The sequence below is a fragment of the Oryx dammah genome, unplaced genomic scaffold, assembly GCF_014754425.2.
Source record: "Oryx dammah isolate SB20612 unplaced genomic scaffold, SCBI_Odam_1.1 HiC_scaffold_21, whole genome shotgun sequence".
Lineage (NCBI taxonomy): Eukaryota > Metazoa > Chordata > Mammalia > Artiodactyla > Bovidae > Oryx > Oryx dammah.
In genome coordinates, this window is record NW_024070205.1 from 11,761,411 (window position 1) to 11,777,844 (window position 16,434).

Here is a 16,434-nt window from a genome sequence, read left to right on the forward strand (position 1 = left end):
TGAGCAACCAACACTTTCATTTTATCATGCATTTTTCATGCTTCTGAGCCATGCATGCTAAAGACCACACTTAAAGACACAGCAGTCCAATTTGTTAGTTTTGCTTTTTTTTAAAAAAAAAAAAAATCATCACTTACCAAGAGTCATCATTTTCTTAAATAATTTAATTGAAATCTGTTTATACTCTTCAAACTACACCCTCTTCAAGTTACAAGTACTGCAAGACTGGCCCCTCTTTCTGTAGCCAACCTGGCTTCAAGACCCTGAACAGCTGCTCTGACCATCTGTGAAGATGCAGGCCAGGCCTGCCTTATCCTGTTTTCTCACACTGGTCTGATAACCTCTGCACAGTAAGCACGACCCTCTGAGCAAGATCTGACCCCTCGTATGGGACTGGGGCAGGAGTGGGGAGTCTACTTAGGAAATACACGTTGATGATAACAATACAGTTTTTGCTTAAATTATTTTTTGCAACTCTACTTTTAGGAAGTGCCAGAGGAAATAAGGGACAGAGTTAAACTTCATTTCAATGACATCAAATCCTTTATCTTTGGAGGGTAATTTGATTTGCTGTTGTTCAGTTGCTAAGTTGTGTCTGACTCTTTGGATCCCATGGACTGCAGCATGACAGGCCTCCCTGACCCTCACTATCTCCCCGAGATTGCTCAAATTCATGTTCATGGAGTCAGTGATGCCATCCAACCATCTCATTCTCTGTCACCCCTTCTCCTGCCCTCAATCTTTCCCAGGATCAGGGTCTTTTCTAATGAGTTAGCTCTTCACATCAGGTGGCATAAGTATTGTAGCTCTAGCATCAGTCCTTCCAATAATATTCAGAGTTGATCTCCTTTAGGATGGACTGGTTTGATTTCCTTGCAGTCCAAGGGACTCTCAAGAGTCTTCTCCAACAACACAGTTCAAAAGCGTCAATTCTTCAGTGCTCATCTTTCTTTATGGTCCAACTCTCACATCCATACATGACTACTGGAAAAACCATAGCCTTTACTAGACGGACCTTTGTCGTCAAAGTGATATCTCTGCTTTTTAATACGCTATCTAGGTTTGTCGTAGCTTTTCTTCCAAGGAGCAAGCGTCTTTTAGTTTCACGGCTACAGTCACCATCTGCAGTGATTTTGGAGCCCAGGAAAATAAAGTCTGTCACTGTTTTCACTGTTTCCCAATCTATTTGCCATGAAGTGTTGGAACCAAATGCCATGATTTTAGTTTTTTGAATGCTGAGTTTCAAGCCAGCTTTTTCACTCTCCTCTGGCACTCCCATCAAGAGGTTCTTTAGTTCCTATTCACTTTCTGAGATAAGAGTTGTATCATCTGCATATCTGAGGTTGTGGATATTTCTCCCAGCAATCTTGATTCCAGCTTGTGGTTCATCCAGCCTGGCATTTTGCTTGATGTAATCTGCAGAGAAGTTAAATAAGCAGGGTGACAATATACAGCCTTGACATATACCTTTCCCAATTTTGAAACAGTCTGTTGTTCCATGTTGGTTCTAACTGTTGATTCTTGACCGGCATACTGGTTTCTCAGAAGACAGGCAAGGTAGTCTGGTATTCCCATCTCTTTAAGAATTTTCCAGTTTACTGTGATCCACACAGTCAAAGGCTTGAGAGAAGTCAGTGAAGCAGATGATTTTGCTGGAATTCTCTTGCTTTCTCTGTGATCCAATGGATGTTGGCAATTTGATCTCTGGTTCCTCTGCCCTTTTAAAATCTAGCTTGTACATCTGTAATTTCTCAGTTCAAGGACTGCTGAAGTCTCGCTTGAGGGATTTTGAGCATTACCCTGCTAGCATGTAAAATGAGTGCAATTTAGTTCACTAATTCCTAAGATGTCAGTGTTCACTCTTGTCATCTCCTGGTCGACCATGCCCAATTTACCTTGACTCAGGGACCTAACATTCCAGGTTTCTATGCAGAATTGTTCTGTACACCATCAGACTTTACTTCCAGATACATCCACAATCGAGCATCATTTCCACTTTGGCCCAGTCTCTTCATTCTTTCTGGAGCTATTTCTCCATTCTTCCCCAGTAGTCTATTGGACACTTTCTGACCCGGGGAGCTCATCTTCCCGTGTCCTATCTTTTTGCCTTTTCATACTATTCACGCGGTGCTCGAGGCAAGAATACTGGAGTAGTTTGCCATTTCCTCCTCTAGTGGACCACATTTTGTCAGAACTCTTTACTATGACCTGTCCATCTTGAGTGGCTCTGTATGACCAGCCCCTTCGCCATGACAAGGGTATGATCCATGAAGGGGCTAGCACTCATAAGTCAGTACTATTAAAACGTTTCTAGCCAATAAGAGTTTCTACAAAAGCAGGGTTTTTAGTGATCTGGATCCTGCTAATTGTCAGTTAGCAGAATCAAGAGCTTCCCAGGTGGTGCTAATGGTGAAGAATCCGCCTGCCAATACAGGAGACTCAAGAGACGTGGGTTGGATCCCTGCATCAGGAATCTTCCCTGGAGAAGGGGATGGCAACCCAGTCCAGTATTCTCGCCTGTGAAGTTCCATGGACAGAAGAACCTGGTGGGCTATGGTTCTTAGGGTCTCAAAGAAGCGGACACAACTGAATAATTGAGCACAGTGAGCTCAGTTAGCTTAGTTCGATACTAAGCCCCTTGGTGGCACTGTAATGTCACAACCTGACTAGATTAATCTACATTCCCAGAATTCTCTTCCCTGTACATTTCTGGTTACCAGGGCCAAAACTGATTGACAACTATCTGCACAACAATTTCTCATTATCTCACAGTACCTCTTTGTTACTTAAAAAACAAACATTATTTGAATATCCATTATGTCCTGGACATAGTAATGGGTACTTTCTGAATTAATCCTCACAGGAGCTATGCTGGCATCATCTCCAGTTGATTATAAACACAAAAGCTGAGTTTCAGGGAGTTTACAGACCCTGACCAAGAAGCAAATAACCACAAAGCAGATTTCCTGAGTACAAATCTACTGCAGCAGAGTTTGTTTTTGAACTATATTTTACTTCCAGCTAATATTTTCCTTGAAGATTAGACCAAATACCAGTTCTTCACTGATTCTATTAGTCATTCAAAATATATACACAGTGCAGTCTGGCAAATACCTAACTTGCCTTCATATTTTCCACCAATAGTCATCTTTTCACAGTTGTTCATTTATTTCAAGGATCCAAACTACTGACCTTTTTGAGTTTTCCTTGATCTATGGGTTTCTCTGTTTATTTATCACAGTTCATGTCTTCTGAAGACCTTCTTCAAAACATTTGGCGTCCTGGTCAAAAACATTTGTTTCTAACACTGCTTCTTCAATCTCTCTGATTTTCTGGTAAATTATCATGTGTCTGGCTTGTAGTTCAGTGAAACTTACGTAAAATTTGCTGGGATTTGCTCTGAATAACAGTAACACCTTTTCATGTTGGCAGGAAACATTTTTACACTGGCAACACATACACTCATTCTGGCCAGCTGCAGGCACAAGATTGATGGGCTAACCTTGAGAGCTAGGCTGCTGTACACTGGAACACGCTGCAACATGTCCCTGCTAGGACGACTCCTCCCTACCCCCCCCCTCACAAATTACACCAGAAAGCACAGTATCATCCTTTCACAGTCACACCTGGGAACCTGACACCAGCTGACACCTTTCTACTGTTTATTTCCAATGTCTCAATTTTCCACTCTTCTAAAGGGCTTAGTGTCATCTGAAAGCTTGGCACTTTCACTCTATGCCCAGGGCGGCAGATCACTGATAAAAATGCTAAATAAAACCCATCTCAGTTCCAATCTCAACAGAAGGCTCACTATTTAAAGGACTCCATTCAAAGAAGTGCCTGTTTTTCCTTTGCCCTTTGTTTCTTCCGTCTAAACTACTTCCTTTCCTTGGACAAGACACATCTCTTCCAGTTCTACAGGGTGTCTTAGCTGTGGCAGGGCAAGGGAGGGGAGTATGGGCTAAGGCTTATTGGAAATTTAAATAAATCCTCTCCCATGTCTGCATCCTTGGCTAACCTACAAACCATGCCAGTACCAGCTGAAGAGCCAGACTTCTGTCTCCAAGCAGTGGTGTGACTGTGGGCAAAGCCCCTTCACCTCCCTAGGTCTCATCTCCTTCATCTGTACAATAAAGCAAGTGGCCTCTAGAATATGTGGCATCTCACATTTGGATATAAAACCATGACTCTGGTCAAGCTTAGTTTATCTTGATAGACAGCAAACTACTTTTTCAAATAAGCTATGTTTGCTTAAAATTTGGGTGGTTTCTTCTCTCTTTTTTTTTTTTTTTCTTTTTGGCCCTACAGAACATTTGGTACCTTTCTGATGGATGGAATCTTTTATGAGTAATCAGAGATGAGGCAGATATTGAAAGTAATAAAGAGGAGAAATCTGAAAGACTTGAGCCACATCTCCACCACATAAAGTACAGGAACATGTTATCTGGCACTCTGCAGTCATCTGACATAGAAACTTTTCAAACGAGGATGTAAGGAGAATGATACTCGCACATTCCTCTGGACCATCCAGTTTCTGGTAGGTGGCTAAAGCATGAAGACAGCTGGACTCTGAGTGCCATAGATCCAGATGGGCCACTGCGGAGATATGGGTTGACCGCAGTACTAAGAAGCACGCCAAGTTATATAGAAAGTACAAGTATCAGCGGTCACAACCTAAATACCTACAGAGCCAGCAGGTCAGTTGAAGGAGTCCATATTGCACCACAGGGAGTCGGGGTAATGGGCAAACTGGATAGCACACCCCCACCTGCAAGGCATCCAAATCCAACTCTTTAAAAAATGGTTCAGGTACAACAAAACCCACTAGTAGACCAGAATCAGCTCTCACACTGCCAGTTCACCATCTCTGACTTCACAGGTACTCCTGCCCTCGCCTTTCTCTGCTGACCCTTCAATAGGAACTAACCCCCACTCTTGTTTCTCTACTAAAGCTGGGGAGTTGGGGGATACATGGACAGAAGTATTTCTCTGGCAATGAAATGTAAAGGATTCAACTAATTTGATGGATGAAATCTCCACGTATTAGTAATAAAACTTCTGTTAGGGGAAAAACCCACAATCCTTTTTCAGAGAATGCTTATAGAGCCCCCTTTATGGGGTTGTAGCCTGGTGGCTCAGACAAGAATCCACCTACTATGCGGGAGACCTGGGTTTGATCCCTGGGGTTGGTAAGATCCCCGGGAGGCGGGGCAATGGCAACCCACTCCAGCATCTTTGCCTGGAGAATCCCCACGGGCAGAGGAGCCTGGCAGACTACATACAGTCCATGGGGTCACAAAGAGTCGGACACAACTGAGCGGCTAAGCACACAAGTGAGGACCAAAAAAGAAAATTACTGAAAATACTTACTGCAGTACCTCGCACTCTCATGGCTACTACTATTAAATTCTGTCGAGTGACAAAATACCAACTACCTTCTTCCACGAAACCCCATAGAGTTATATTCTCAGGCCCTGCTGGCTAGGCTTGGAGATCTTGTATTGGGTCAGAAAACAGCTATGCCAAAAAAGCACAAAAAAGGACTCTATGCTTTCTAGATGCTGCCGCTGCTCAGGCACCGTGGGGCTCTTTCACGTGGGAGTCCCACACACCTGCCACTTCCCTCCTCCCTCCCCACCCATTCTGGCCCAACTTAAGGTGCCCCCCACTGAGATGCCAGTGGGGGGGGAAGCTGAGCAAAGGATTCTAAAACATCTACCCCCCTGTGCCTCTCTCTCCCTGCAAGATTTTTTTAAAACCCCAGTATTGAAATGAACACACTCCTCCCAATCCCACCCATTACAAATGCTATCCCGAAAAATCCGATAAATACTTTTTAAGGAAGTGGATGCTTTCTTAAAAAAAAATCCGTACAGCATAGCTGGCATGCTTTGACATGACAAAACACCTCTTCTCATCACTACTGTTTATTTTCACCCCCTCTCTCTACCTCTCTGAAGGTAAACACTGTTGTGTGGGATCATTGGGTTCTACTAAGCTTTTGAAATAATTCAATAGTCTAAAATTTTAATCCCTGCTGTATTATAAATCTTTATTACTCCATGAGTCAAATGTTGGATCCTTCTCAGTCTCAGAACCATTTGGAATCAATGAATCAGTGAATAAACACATGAATAAATGTATCTTTGAAGATCAGGGAATGCAAAAAGAACAAAATCATTGCCCTTGCTTAAGACATCAAGTTATATCCAAGTAGCTCAACAGAAACACATGATTTTTGTTTGCTTTTGAGAATTTCAGAACAGATCATCAAATACTAGTTAATATTAGTAAACATTAGTAAACATTAGCCATATGATTGAAAATGAGAATTTTAAACAAAGAAACAACCAGATTGTGTTTAAGTACTAACTTCATTACATTTGGGTATACCTCATTGTTCTGCTGCCTAAACTTCTATCTCTCTACATATTCTTGCAAATGAGATCTTTTTCCCAAGAGGGGAAAGAGAAGGATAAAAAGGATATCCACACATGTGGAAGACTTGGTATGATGAGGTAGGCACTAAGGCGTGCTTTTGCTTTAATTAACAAAAGTCTAAACTTTGGAGAGTCATCCTCTTTACAGAAAAATGTAAGGAAATCCTAGTTGAGGTTTGAGATAAGCTAATTAATCAGCTTCCCTAAAGGAAATTCAACCGATTTTAGAATATTAATGGCTCCCCCAACTCTGCAGGATTTTTCCAGTAAGTCAAGTCCTGGGACAGAAACGGTTACTAAGGCCTCAATTTTATTTTCATATTTACATGCTGTTGTTCAGTTGTTAAGTTGTATCTGACTCTTTGCAACCCCATGGACTGCAGCACACCAGGCCTCCCTGTTCCATACTATCTGTCAGAGTGCGCATACAGAGTGAAAATTTTATTTTTGCTCCTCTGTGGATTTTATTATTATTATTATTTACTCTTCTTCTTTGATCACACCCATAACAGCAGACTCAGATCCACCCAGCGAGTCACAAGGCAATAACAAAACAAGCAGAAATGAAGGAACAGGGACATAGGTAGCAGGCTGTCCTGGGCAGGACTGGCTACAAAATTTGCAGAGTCTAGTGAAAAATGAAATGCGGGGTTCATAATTCAAAAATCATTAAGAATTTCTGGGACTTCCCCAATGGTCCAGTGGTTAAGACTCCAAGCTTCCACTGCAGGGGGCACGGATTCAATCCCTGGTCAGGGAACTAAGATTCCACATGCTGCGTGGTGCAGCTAAAAAAAAAAAAACAAAAATCATTAAGAATTTCAAAAGAATGGCAGCAGAGCACAAAGCCAAGTTCAGTACCTTTCTGAGTGTGAGGCCCCGTGCAAATAACTGCACAAGTCACAGGCCCACAAAGCTGGGCCAGGAAGATACTTACCAGGCTCCCTGTGATTCACGAAAAGAGCGAGAAAGCCTACACCAGGAAGTAAATAACATGAGCAGTGTAAGCTTTACAGACAAACTCCAATTTCCAATAAATCAAATAAGTGGAAATGAAACAGACACTGCTTGGAGATACTGCTCTTTCAGAAGAGAGAGGACGTGTTGAGATCTGTTCATTTTATACTCCCACTGACTAGCAAAAGTGTCTTAACATGGAATAGGTGCTTAACACAAAGGTTGAAATAAAAAATAATGCAAATGGCAACTCACATCTTCATCAACTCATCTCCTTTGGGGAATCAATTCTTCTGGCCTTCAAGATGGCTGTTTGTGGCACATAGCCATCCTCCTCTCTCATCTCATCATAAGTGACATTGGCCACACAGTATAATGTTTGAGATTAAATCTCAGTATCAACAGCATCTTAAAATATCTGGCAGAAACAATTTCGTTCTCAGTCATCAGACAGAGAGAGAACAAGTTCTCATTCACTGGCTGGAGCTGGCTCGGAGAAGGATTTGCCATTCTCAGCAAATTATATTATCCACAGGGAATTCATGCTGAATCTTAAGTCTGACTTGAAGGGAGTCCCTATTTCCCAGCCCACGGGTAAATTTTAAATAGCCATTAAAATGACATTTCAAAATAATAAAAGAACTCAGAGAACCGGAGGAACAAAATATATGGTGTTGTAAAAGGAAATGGAAACGTTACCATAATTAGAGCTTTTAAAAGAGACATTTTAAACACTGGTTGAACACTGACTTGTTTACAAAAGCACTCGAGGCAGATGCCAAGAGACTAAGGAGGAAACCGTAGGTATTTACAAGAAAGGTAAGGTGAAGAAAGCTTTTGTAAGGTCACTGGAACCACTTCTTGAAGCCTAGTTAAAAAACAAAAAATCAAAACACCAGTTTGACCTTCACGGCGATGTAAAAAGTCTTAAGAGAATCTACCTTAAACATCAATAGAAATGCCAACAGCCCAAAACATATAACTGGAAGAAAAGTGGGGTACCACTCCCCACCACCGTCTAACACTGTAATAACGTTATACCTCCCTGTCACTCACCATCACAACAGAAAATGCACCCATGCTCTCTATGGCACCGAAAGAGCGCAGCTTTCAACGCGGCCATGTATTTCCAGTTAGTGGAATGACACATTGTCCCATTAGTTCTTCCCAGACAAGGAATTACATTTAACACTGTGGAATGCTCTCTACTAGTCCATAAAGAGATTAAGAATTTTTTTTCAAAATCTTTCTGGAAATAACCGCTAGGCAGTTTTACCAAGCAGACTAGCCTCACTGTCCAGTACTTTAGGGAAGTTGGGAGATGTACAGGAGAAGAGTGATATCAAGAGAAGAGCAACCCACAGAGGCTGAGAAGTGCAGGAAACACAGAGGCACGCCCACTGGGTGGAGGGAGCCTGCCACAGGTCCCACAGGAGACCAACCTTGCAGAGTGACTGGGCTGGCCACAGCGGCAGCTGCCCTGCTTTGCCTAAATGACGCTCACCTCTAGGAGCGTGGACCACCCCACCTCCACAGCGGGCTACAAACGAGTCCTGGAAAAGAAGGAACGGTTATCTGGCCTCCTTAGGACAATCAGAAGCCCCTTGCTGCTTGCTGCTTAGTTGCTCAGTTGTGTCCAACTCTTTGCGACCCTTTGGATTTTGGCCTGTCAGGCGCCTCTGTCCATGGGATTTTTCAGGCAAAAATACTGGAGAGGGTTGCTATTTTCCTCCTCCAAGGGATCTTCCCAACTCAGGGATAGAACCCACATCTCCCACGTCTCCTGCATTGCAGACAGATTCTTTACCCACTGAACCATCCGGGAAGCCCAGAAGGTCCTTGGCAGTATGCAAACAGACCATTCAACAGGGATAAAGCGAAGATAAACATGTTCTGATAACAGAAAAATGCCCCAGAATTGAAAATTTTAGAAATCAAGGAACTTCAACCTCGAAGCCAATTCACGCTTCAAAAATTACTTCTTCTCTTACAAAGTGTTCTCTTTAGTACTGAAAAAACTAAAGAAGGACTTCCTCACTGGAGGAAGACTTGGAAAAACCCCAGACCTAAACGAAAAGCAGTAATCTTGGCCAGCAGCTTTCTGGTTTCCCCTGGCTATTATTAAGGATCCTTCTGTTTAACTAAGAATTTCTCCACCTCTCACAAACCATCTTTCTTCATTCTGTGTCCAGAAAAATCTGAACAGCATGTGTTTATAATGAGCCTGTTGCTATGCACATCATTAAAACACATTACAAAAATCTTTCCTTTGAGTCAGGAGGAGGGCAGAATGGGGGAAGATAAACTCCTAACCAGAGTCCCATTGCTGAACAGAAAAGCTGGCAAAAAGGCAGAAGAGAAGCCAAGCAAAATGGAAAAAATTATGGTGGTCCATCCTTGAGTCATTTGAACCAAAGGGGGAAAAACGAACATTTTTAAAGCCCCAAGGTAATGTATCTTACAGCTTGGAGGGAATTCTCTCCCTAATCTCTTTCCTTTTCATGGTTTCATGACTCATCCTCCATCTGTCTGTTAGTGTGTTCTCTTCACCAGCTTTTTCACACTTCTTTAAGAATATTAAGAGGTTTTTTCCCCCTTTTATGTGTACTTCTGTGTGTGTTCTCCTTCTGATAACTCTGGTCTCCTATTCAATCACCACCTAAATGTTGGTTCTGAACTGTCTGTTTCATCCCTGACTCCACCATAGTTATCTTGGCATTTTTCCCTCACTTATGAAGAGGCTTGTTTTTGAAAAGTCAGATCTGGGAGATGAGAGGAAACACAGTATGTCAAAATTAAAGGGAAAAAAGGGGGGGCTTCTCTGGTGGTCCCAGGGTTAAGAATCTGCCTGCTAATGCAGGGGACACAGGTCTAATCCCTGGTTTGGGAAGATACCACATGCTAATAAGAAAGGGTTAGGAGCAAGTAAGCCTGTGCACCACAGCTGCTGAGCCTGTGCTCTAGAGCCCGGGAGCCACAGCTACTGTAGCCCACACGCCCTAGAGCCCGTGGTCCACAGGAGAGGCCCCCACAAGGAGAAGCCCGCACACTGCAACTAGAGAGGAGCCCATGCTCGCCACAACTCGCGAAAAAGCCCGCACAGCAACCAAGACCCAGCACGGCATAAAATAAGTAAGTAAAATTATTTTTTAAAAAACAGTGTCTCAATTTTCTAATTTAAAAAACGTTGATCATCTTAATAAAGTCAATCACCTTCTTAAACAGCACGCAATCAATATCCTTCTCCAATTTTTGTTGTATTGTTCCAAATACTGTATTAACCTGCAAGTTTTCAAGGATAGAACTGTCTGAAGACCAGAAATGAAACACACATAATGAAATATACATTAAATATGTCTTCTTTTCACCTCTGTGTGTTTTTATATAGATTCACACACACACACACAGAGACAGTATTAATTCTAACTTCTTTGTTCTTATTCAGAGAAGAAGTGGCTAATGTTATAGAACCTGTTTTACTCTCAAATAGAGGTAGCCAAATCACTGCAAACATGTGTTGCATGAAAACAAGTGTGGTGGGCTCCAGACAAAGGCTTATTTTTTAAGCACAGATGGTTGAATGGTTGCCTCCTCCAAAGGGTTGCCTGCAATGAAAGACAGATCTCTAGTTCTAATCTACGCAAACATCTTACTGTGTGGGCATCACAAAGACTAACTGTTCTGTGTCAAAGCTGCGGACCCCAGGTGCTCTCAGAAGCCCAAGGCCATCTGCACCTGAGACCCTGGTCACTCAGGAAACAGGAACTGACTGGGGAGCTGGTCACTAACCAGCTCCTCGTGAGCGCTGCTGGGGCCTTCGGTGAGACAGTCCTCAGGGACCCCGCCCCACCACGGCTTCTCCTCGGCAGCTCGGCCTGGAAGACAGTTTCAATATTCAGTGGAGACCCCAGATGCTTCTAAAACCTCCCAGGAAGGCTCACATTCCCTAGGGCTCCTAATGACTGTTAGTACTACAGCTCTCTTCCACTTGAATTCAGCTCATCTGTTCATCTCTAACATCAAACTCAGAAATCCTGAACACTCCAAAATGTTGTTCTGTCTGAACCAGGCCTCCTTTACACTCTGGTCTATATGTCCAAAACTAAGGGTGGGTCTCAGTGAGCCAAATCTGGGTCATGGTTGGTGGCCCTCAACCTGCCCAAATATATACATTCCTTTTTTCTCTTCTTTTTCTTTTTTTGGTCACACTGTGTGGCTTATGGAATTGTGGCTCCCCAACCAGGGCTGGAACCCAGGGCCCCCACAGTGAGAGCGCTGAGTCCTGACCACTGAACCCCGATGGAATTCCCTGCTTCTTTTCTTTATCCCTCTATCAATGTTCCTTTATTTACTTACAACACTTTTCTGTCTTGTTTCTCCATCTCTCCAGCATAAGTCTTTGACCTGCTCTGACATCCCTTGGCACATTTCAGTTTTCGGGCCCTCTGAGACAACAAAAATTCCTGCAATACTGGTGCAGGGAGATTGGGGGTGTGGTGGGGGGAGGAGTACCAAAAAACTCCTCTTGCAAACCCAGCTCCTAATTACAAATATTCTTTCTCACAGAAAGAAGGTTATACCTGGAATTTATATAGGTTAGTTCCAGAGTTTACATCTAAAAAAATGTCCTTCAAAGTTCTGAATTATTTTCAGTTAGTTTTTCTGCTCAAACAGCAGTAAGAGAGTCTGCTTCAAACTCCTGTGTTGAAAAACACTTCTTTCCTTGCTTATCAAACCTCTTACATGAACCAACCTAACCAAGCAAAAAGAAAGTCAAAAGTTCCTACTCTATACCTCAGGTTTTGAGATTTAAACGTGCTTTGTTTCAGCTTATACAGGCAAATGCTGACAATCAAATAATGTGGCATTAAGTTTACTTATCTAGAAAATCTAAAACTGTAAAGAGCTTTATAGGTTAACTAACTTATTTTGATTCCCAAGTCTGGATGAACATCAGAACTACCTGAGGAATATTGTTTATTTTAAACAACATATCCTTGTGATCCCCAGCCTGAGATATTCTAGTTTAGACTTCTGGTGCAGACCTAGAATCCATATTTCGAATAAATGCTTTGGCTTAATTATGATCCAGCAAGCTCTGGTCTGAGAATCACTGATGATTCCAACATCCTATCCAGTATGGCGGTCTCCTCTTCAAGACACCACACAGGCTATTCACCCTGAGCTACAGCAATTCCAGCGACCAAGGAGCCTGCTCTTTTGTTAAGTCTGCTTCTTCCACTTTTATATGGCTTTAAGTATTAGAAACTCTGTTCTTATGTCAAGCCAAATAACGAATGTCTTTCAACTCCTTGAACTTCATTGTTACTGACCCTAATTTTGTTCTCCAGAGCTGACACAGAATTCCCTCCCCATGAGAGTCCAAAGGCAGCTACTGTACCCTTGCAAGTCTTCATCTTTCTAAGCTTAAACAATCTTTTGTTTTTTTAACTTCATAAAGCATAATTTCTGAGTCCCTCACCACTTAACTGCTCTTCCTAAATAGATCTTACAGAATAAATCTGTCTAGAGGAACACCACTTCATTTTTTTTTTTTCTTACAGGCTGAACTTTTCTCAGTATGCATTAATTTACAGCCCATGTTTCACCCTTGGCACTCATGGTCTTGCATTTAAAGGTCCAAGAGCTATGAATCAGCAAGTATTTATTAACCTAATGCTGTGTTCCTAACACTGTATAAAGTACTCAAGAAAGATTCAAAAGCTGGAGGAAATCATCTTGATCTGATTTGACTTGAGGAGATTTGAGGAGATAATTTCTTGGACAGAAAAGACTTAAATGAAATCACTCAAAACCAGCACATGATGGTCTATAATTAAGTGCTTCAAATGAATGACACCTGAAGACTGATGTAGGTTTCCTGGGTCAGACAGTCAGCTCTCTCACAGCCTCTGTTTTATAGAAACACTACCTATGTAACAATAGTTTGGATTAAAAAAAGAAGAGGATCGATACTATCACCTTAAAATGTTAATAAAAATTTCAACTGCATTCTTCTTTCAGAAATTTAAAATCTAAGAAATGACACATATAATAGTCAAGTAGCATACTGTTCCTTCTACTCCAGATGTCACTGGCATTGCTTTCCCAGCACTCTGAATGTCATGATCCTAGTAAAAGGCTTCTAAGTAGAGAGTTTATGCAATTCCCTTCATTACTGGAAATAAACATTTGATAAGCACACGTCCCCCCACCACTGCATATTTTAACGAACATCAATAAAAACATACTCATTTCATCCACAGTGCTGCAGACTAATCAGATCATTCAAGACTTAGACGCAAATCCCTCACTTTACAGATGGGGGAGAAATACCATTTCAAAGACCACACAGGGTTTTTCCCAGGCAAAGCAGCCAATGAGCAGGAGGGTGGGGCCAATCCCCAGGTCTCTCGGTTTGCTGGCTTCCTGTTTCTTTGTATTAAACCTACCAAATCAAAACTCTTACCCTGTCTGAGCTTTCCTCAACTCTACTCCCATCTTCAGTGACTTTCTCAATCCTCAAATCCAAAGTCGGATGATGCATTTTGTCTGGGGACATTTTGAGGGAAGGAGTGGACCAAACAGCATTAGGTGGTTAATTAATTTTTTTATTAAATTCTAGCATATTTATTTTACTCATAGTCTCCAATTAATATTTCTATGCTTCTAGACACAAAATTCTACCTGTCTCAGGATCACTGCTACCTCACAAGCAGAAGAGGGGACCACTGGCATGAGCTACATGGATTCAAACAAAAATTCTAAAGCTGCAAATTGACTGGTTAACAATCCCCAACTACCTCCCCTCTCCTCCACTACACACACACACACACACACACACACAGACACACACACAGACACACACACAGACACACACACACACAGACACACACAGACACACAGACACACACACACACACACACACACACACACACACACACACACACACACACACACACACACACACACACACACACACACACACACACACACACACACAGACACACACACACACACACACACACACACACACACACACACACACACACACACACACACACACACACACACACCCGCCCCCAAAGCAACCAGCTCATCTACCTCGTCTGAAGCCTCAGTTACTCCACACCCTTCCTTGGAAAACGGAGAAAAGCACCTACCTTGTGGCTTCTTGCTGAAGCCATGACACATTTGGCACATAGAACATGACTCCAAAGAAAAGCAGAGGCTCATTAGCGAATTTGTCCAGATGTTTCTTCAGAGGTTTCTCCAGCTCCACCCATCGTGCTTGCTGGCTCTTGCTGAGAAACCAAAGGCCAAAGTAGTGCGTCTAGGTAAAAAGACAAGACAGCGTCAGTTCGGGCCTCCTAAGACCACCCAGGAAATAAGACTCCAGCATCTAACCTCACCTTTGGTCCCCCAGCCCGGACACTAGGATCCAGCTTTTACTTTGGAACTTTTGAAAAGAAACCAGAGGCACACAGTACTTACTGTAAACCACCCCAAGTCTCCAGATGGCAGTATTCCTACCCATGGCTGCTCTTTGTGCACATGGGTACGGACGCACCTGTGTCAGGTAAGGGCAATGGGTGATACAGAGTGGAGACCATGTGGACTTATTCTAAGATCTCGAGGCTGACTTCCTTGTGCTTTTGGAATGCTTCGTGATCTCACATGGAGCTCGCTAGCAGAGGCAATCACAGCTCCTGCACCTGCTGCAAAGTAGCTTAACTCTGCTCAACTCCGAAGATGAACCCTTCTGCCAGCGTTAAGCGCTGCAGCGTAGAATGTTTTCATAGGGTACCTGATTTGAACAGGAAATGGATTCACTCTGTTTGAGCTTTAATGAAGTACCTTAAAAAACATCGGCCTCTACCACTTCATTATACATGAACTGCAACGAGTCTCTCCCCTATGTTAAGCATGGAGAGTGGAAGGAGTCGCTCTTCACAGCTGCCACAGGAGCCCCCAGTGGCTGTTCTTGGCAGATTAGTGGGGGGGGGGGGGGGGTTTTTTATATGAAAGTGAGATTTTTCACCCTTGGACTTGAAGCCTCAACTGGTTGAGTTTTGAACAATGTGCTAAATGATTAAAACAGGTACTTTTATGCATCCAATCCTGTCTTTATATATTAATTCATGCTAGGATTTCAGGATTAGCACAGCAGTCATCCCCCACCCCACCCCCCAAAAAAAACAGATCACTGCTTTTGAAGCATTCTTTTATATTTCAATTATAGCCTAGAATGGTTTACAGCACACCTGGAAATCTGCCTTCAAAGGCATGATTTCATTACAATGTTTAATTTCCAAAGGCGTTTTTGTGCCCAAGTTCCCACTACAGCTGGCTGCACCCTCAACGATATAGTACATCAATCCCCGTCACCAAGCCACCAAAATATGTAATCAAGTCTTGACTCTGAGTTTACTAGAAAACCAGACACATCCTTCCCTATATAAAACTGCAGATCTAAATATTCTAAAGGATATTTTTAAATGTGTGAGCTTTCAGATGGGACCGTTTCCTCCATGATGTTTCACAGGGCAAGTCCACACCAGAAATCTATGCATTTCTCGAGCAACAAAATGCCAACAAACAGAACCAAGGCTATGCTTCTATTCAAAACTTAGGCCAACTTGCTTGAGTGAATTCTGACCCTATTATTCATTACCAGCTCCAGTGAGTCCATTAGTTGTTCCAATGTGACTGATGATATAGAAGAAATGAAATGTGGCTGAACGGAAAGAAAATAGGCTTTGACGTCAGTTCACCTCCCAACTTCTACACTCGCTGTCTCCGTAAACTGTATGAGTGATAGAACCTCCCAGAATCTCAGAGCTTTCTCCTCTGCGAAATGGGGATGGTGATTACCCCCATCAGCCACAGGCTGTTAGGGGCATAAATGAGATAAAGACCATCCACCATGTGCGTGGCCCACCTTACGTAACTACTTCACAAATGGTGCTTTCTGTTGCAGCTATGTATCGCCATGATCATCATCCTCAGTAATAAAAAAAAAAAAGCAGACAAGCCT

At 42.6% G+C, this 16,434-nt stretch overlaps 1 protein-coding gene across 2 annotated transcripts in view; it reads right to left on the reverse strand.

The window, feature by feature from the left end:
• The window catches only part of PTPN14 (protein tyrosine phosphatase non-receptor type 14), a 192,520-nt gene that overhangs the window by 95,346 nt on the left and 80,740 nt on the right, over nt 1-16,434 (reverse strand). For both annotated transcript variants that reach the window (XM_040263167.1, XM_040263168.1), the window contains exon 3: nt 14,561-14,730. In XM_040263167.1, coding sequence (XP_040119101.1) covers nt 14,561-14,730 — 170 coding nt within the window. The remainder of the gene's footprint in view (nt 1-14,560; nt 14,731-16,434) is intronic.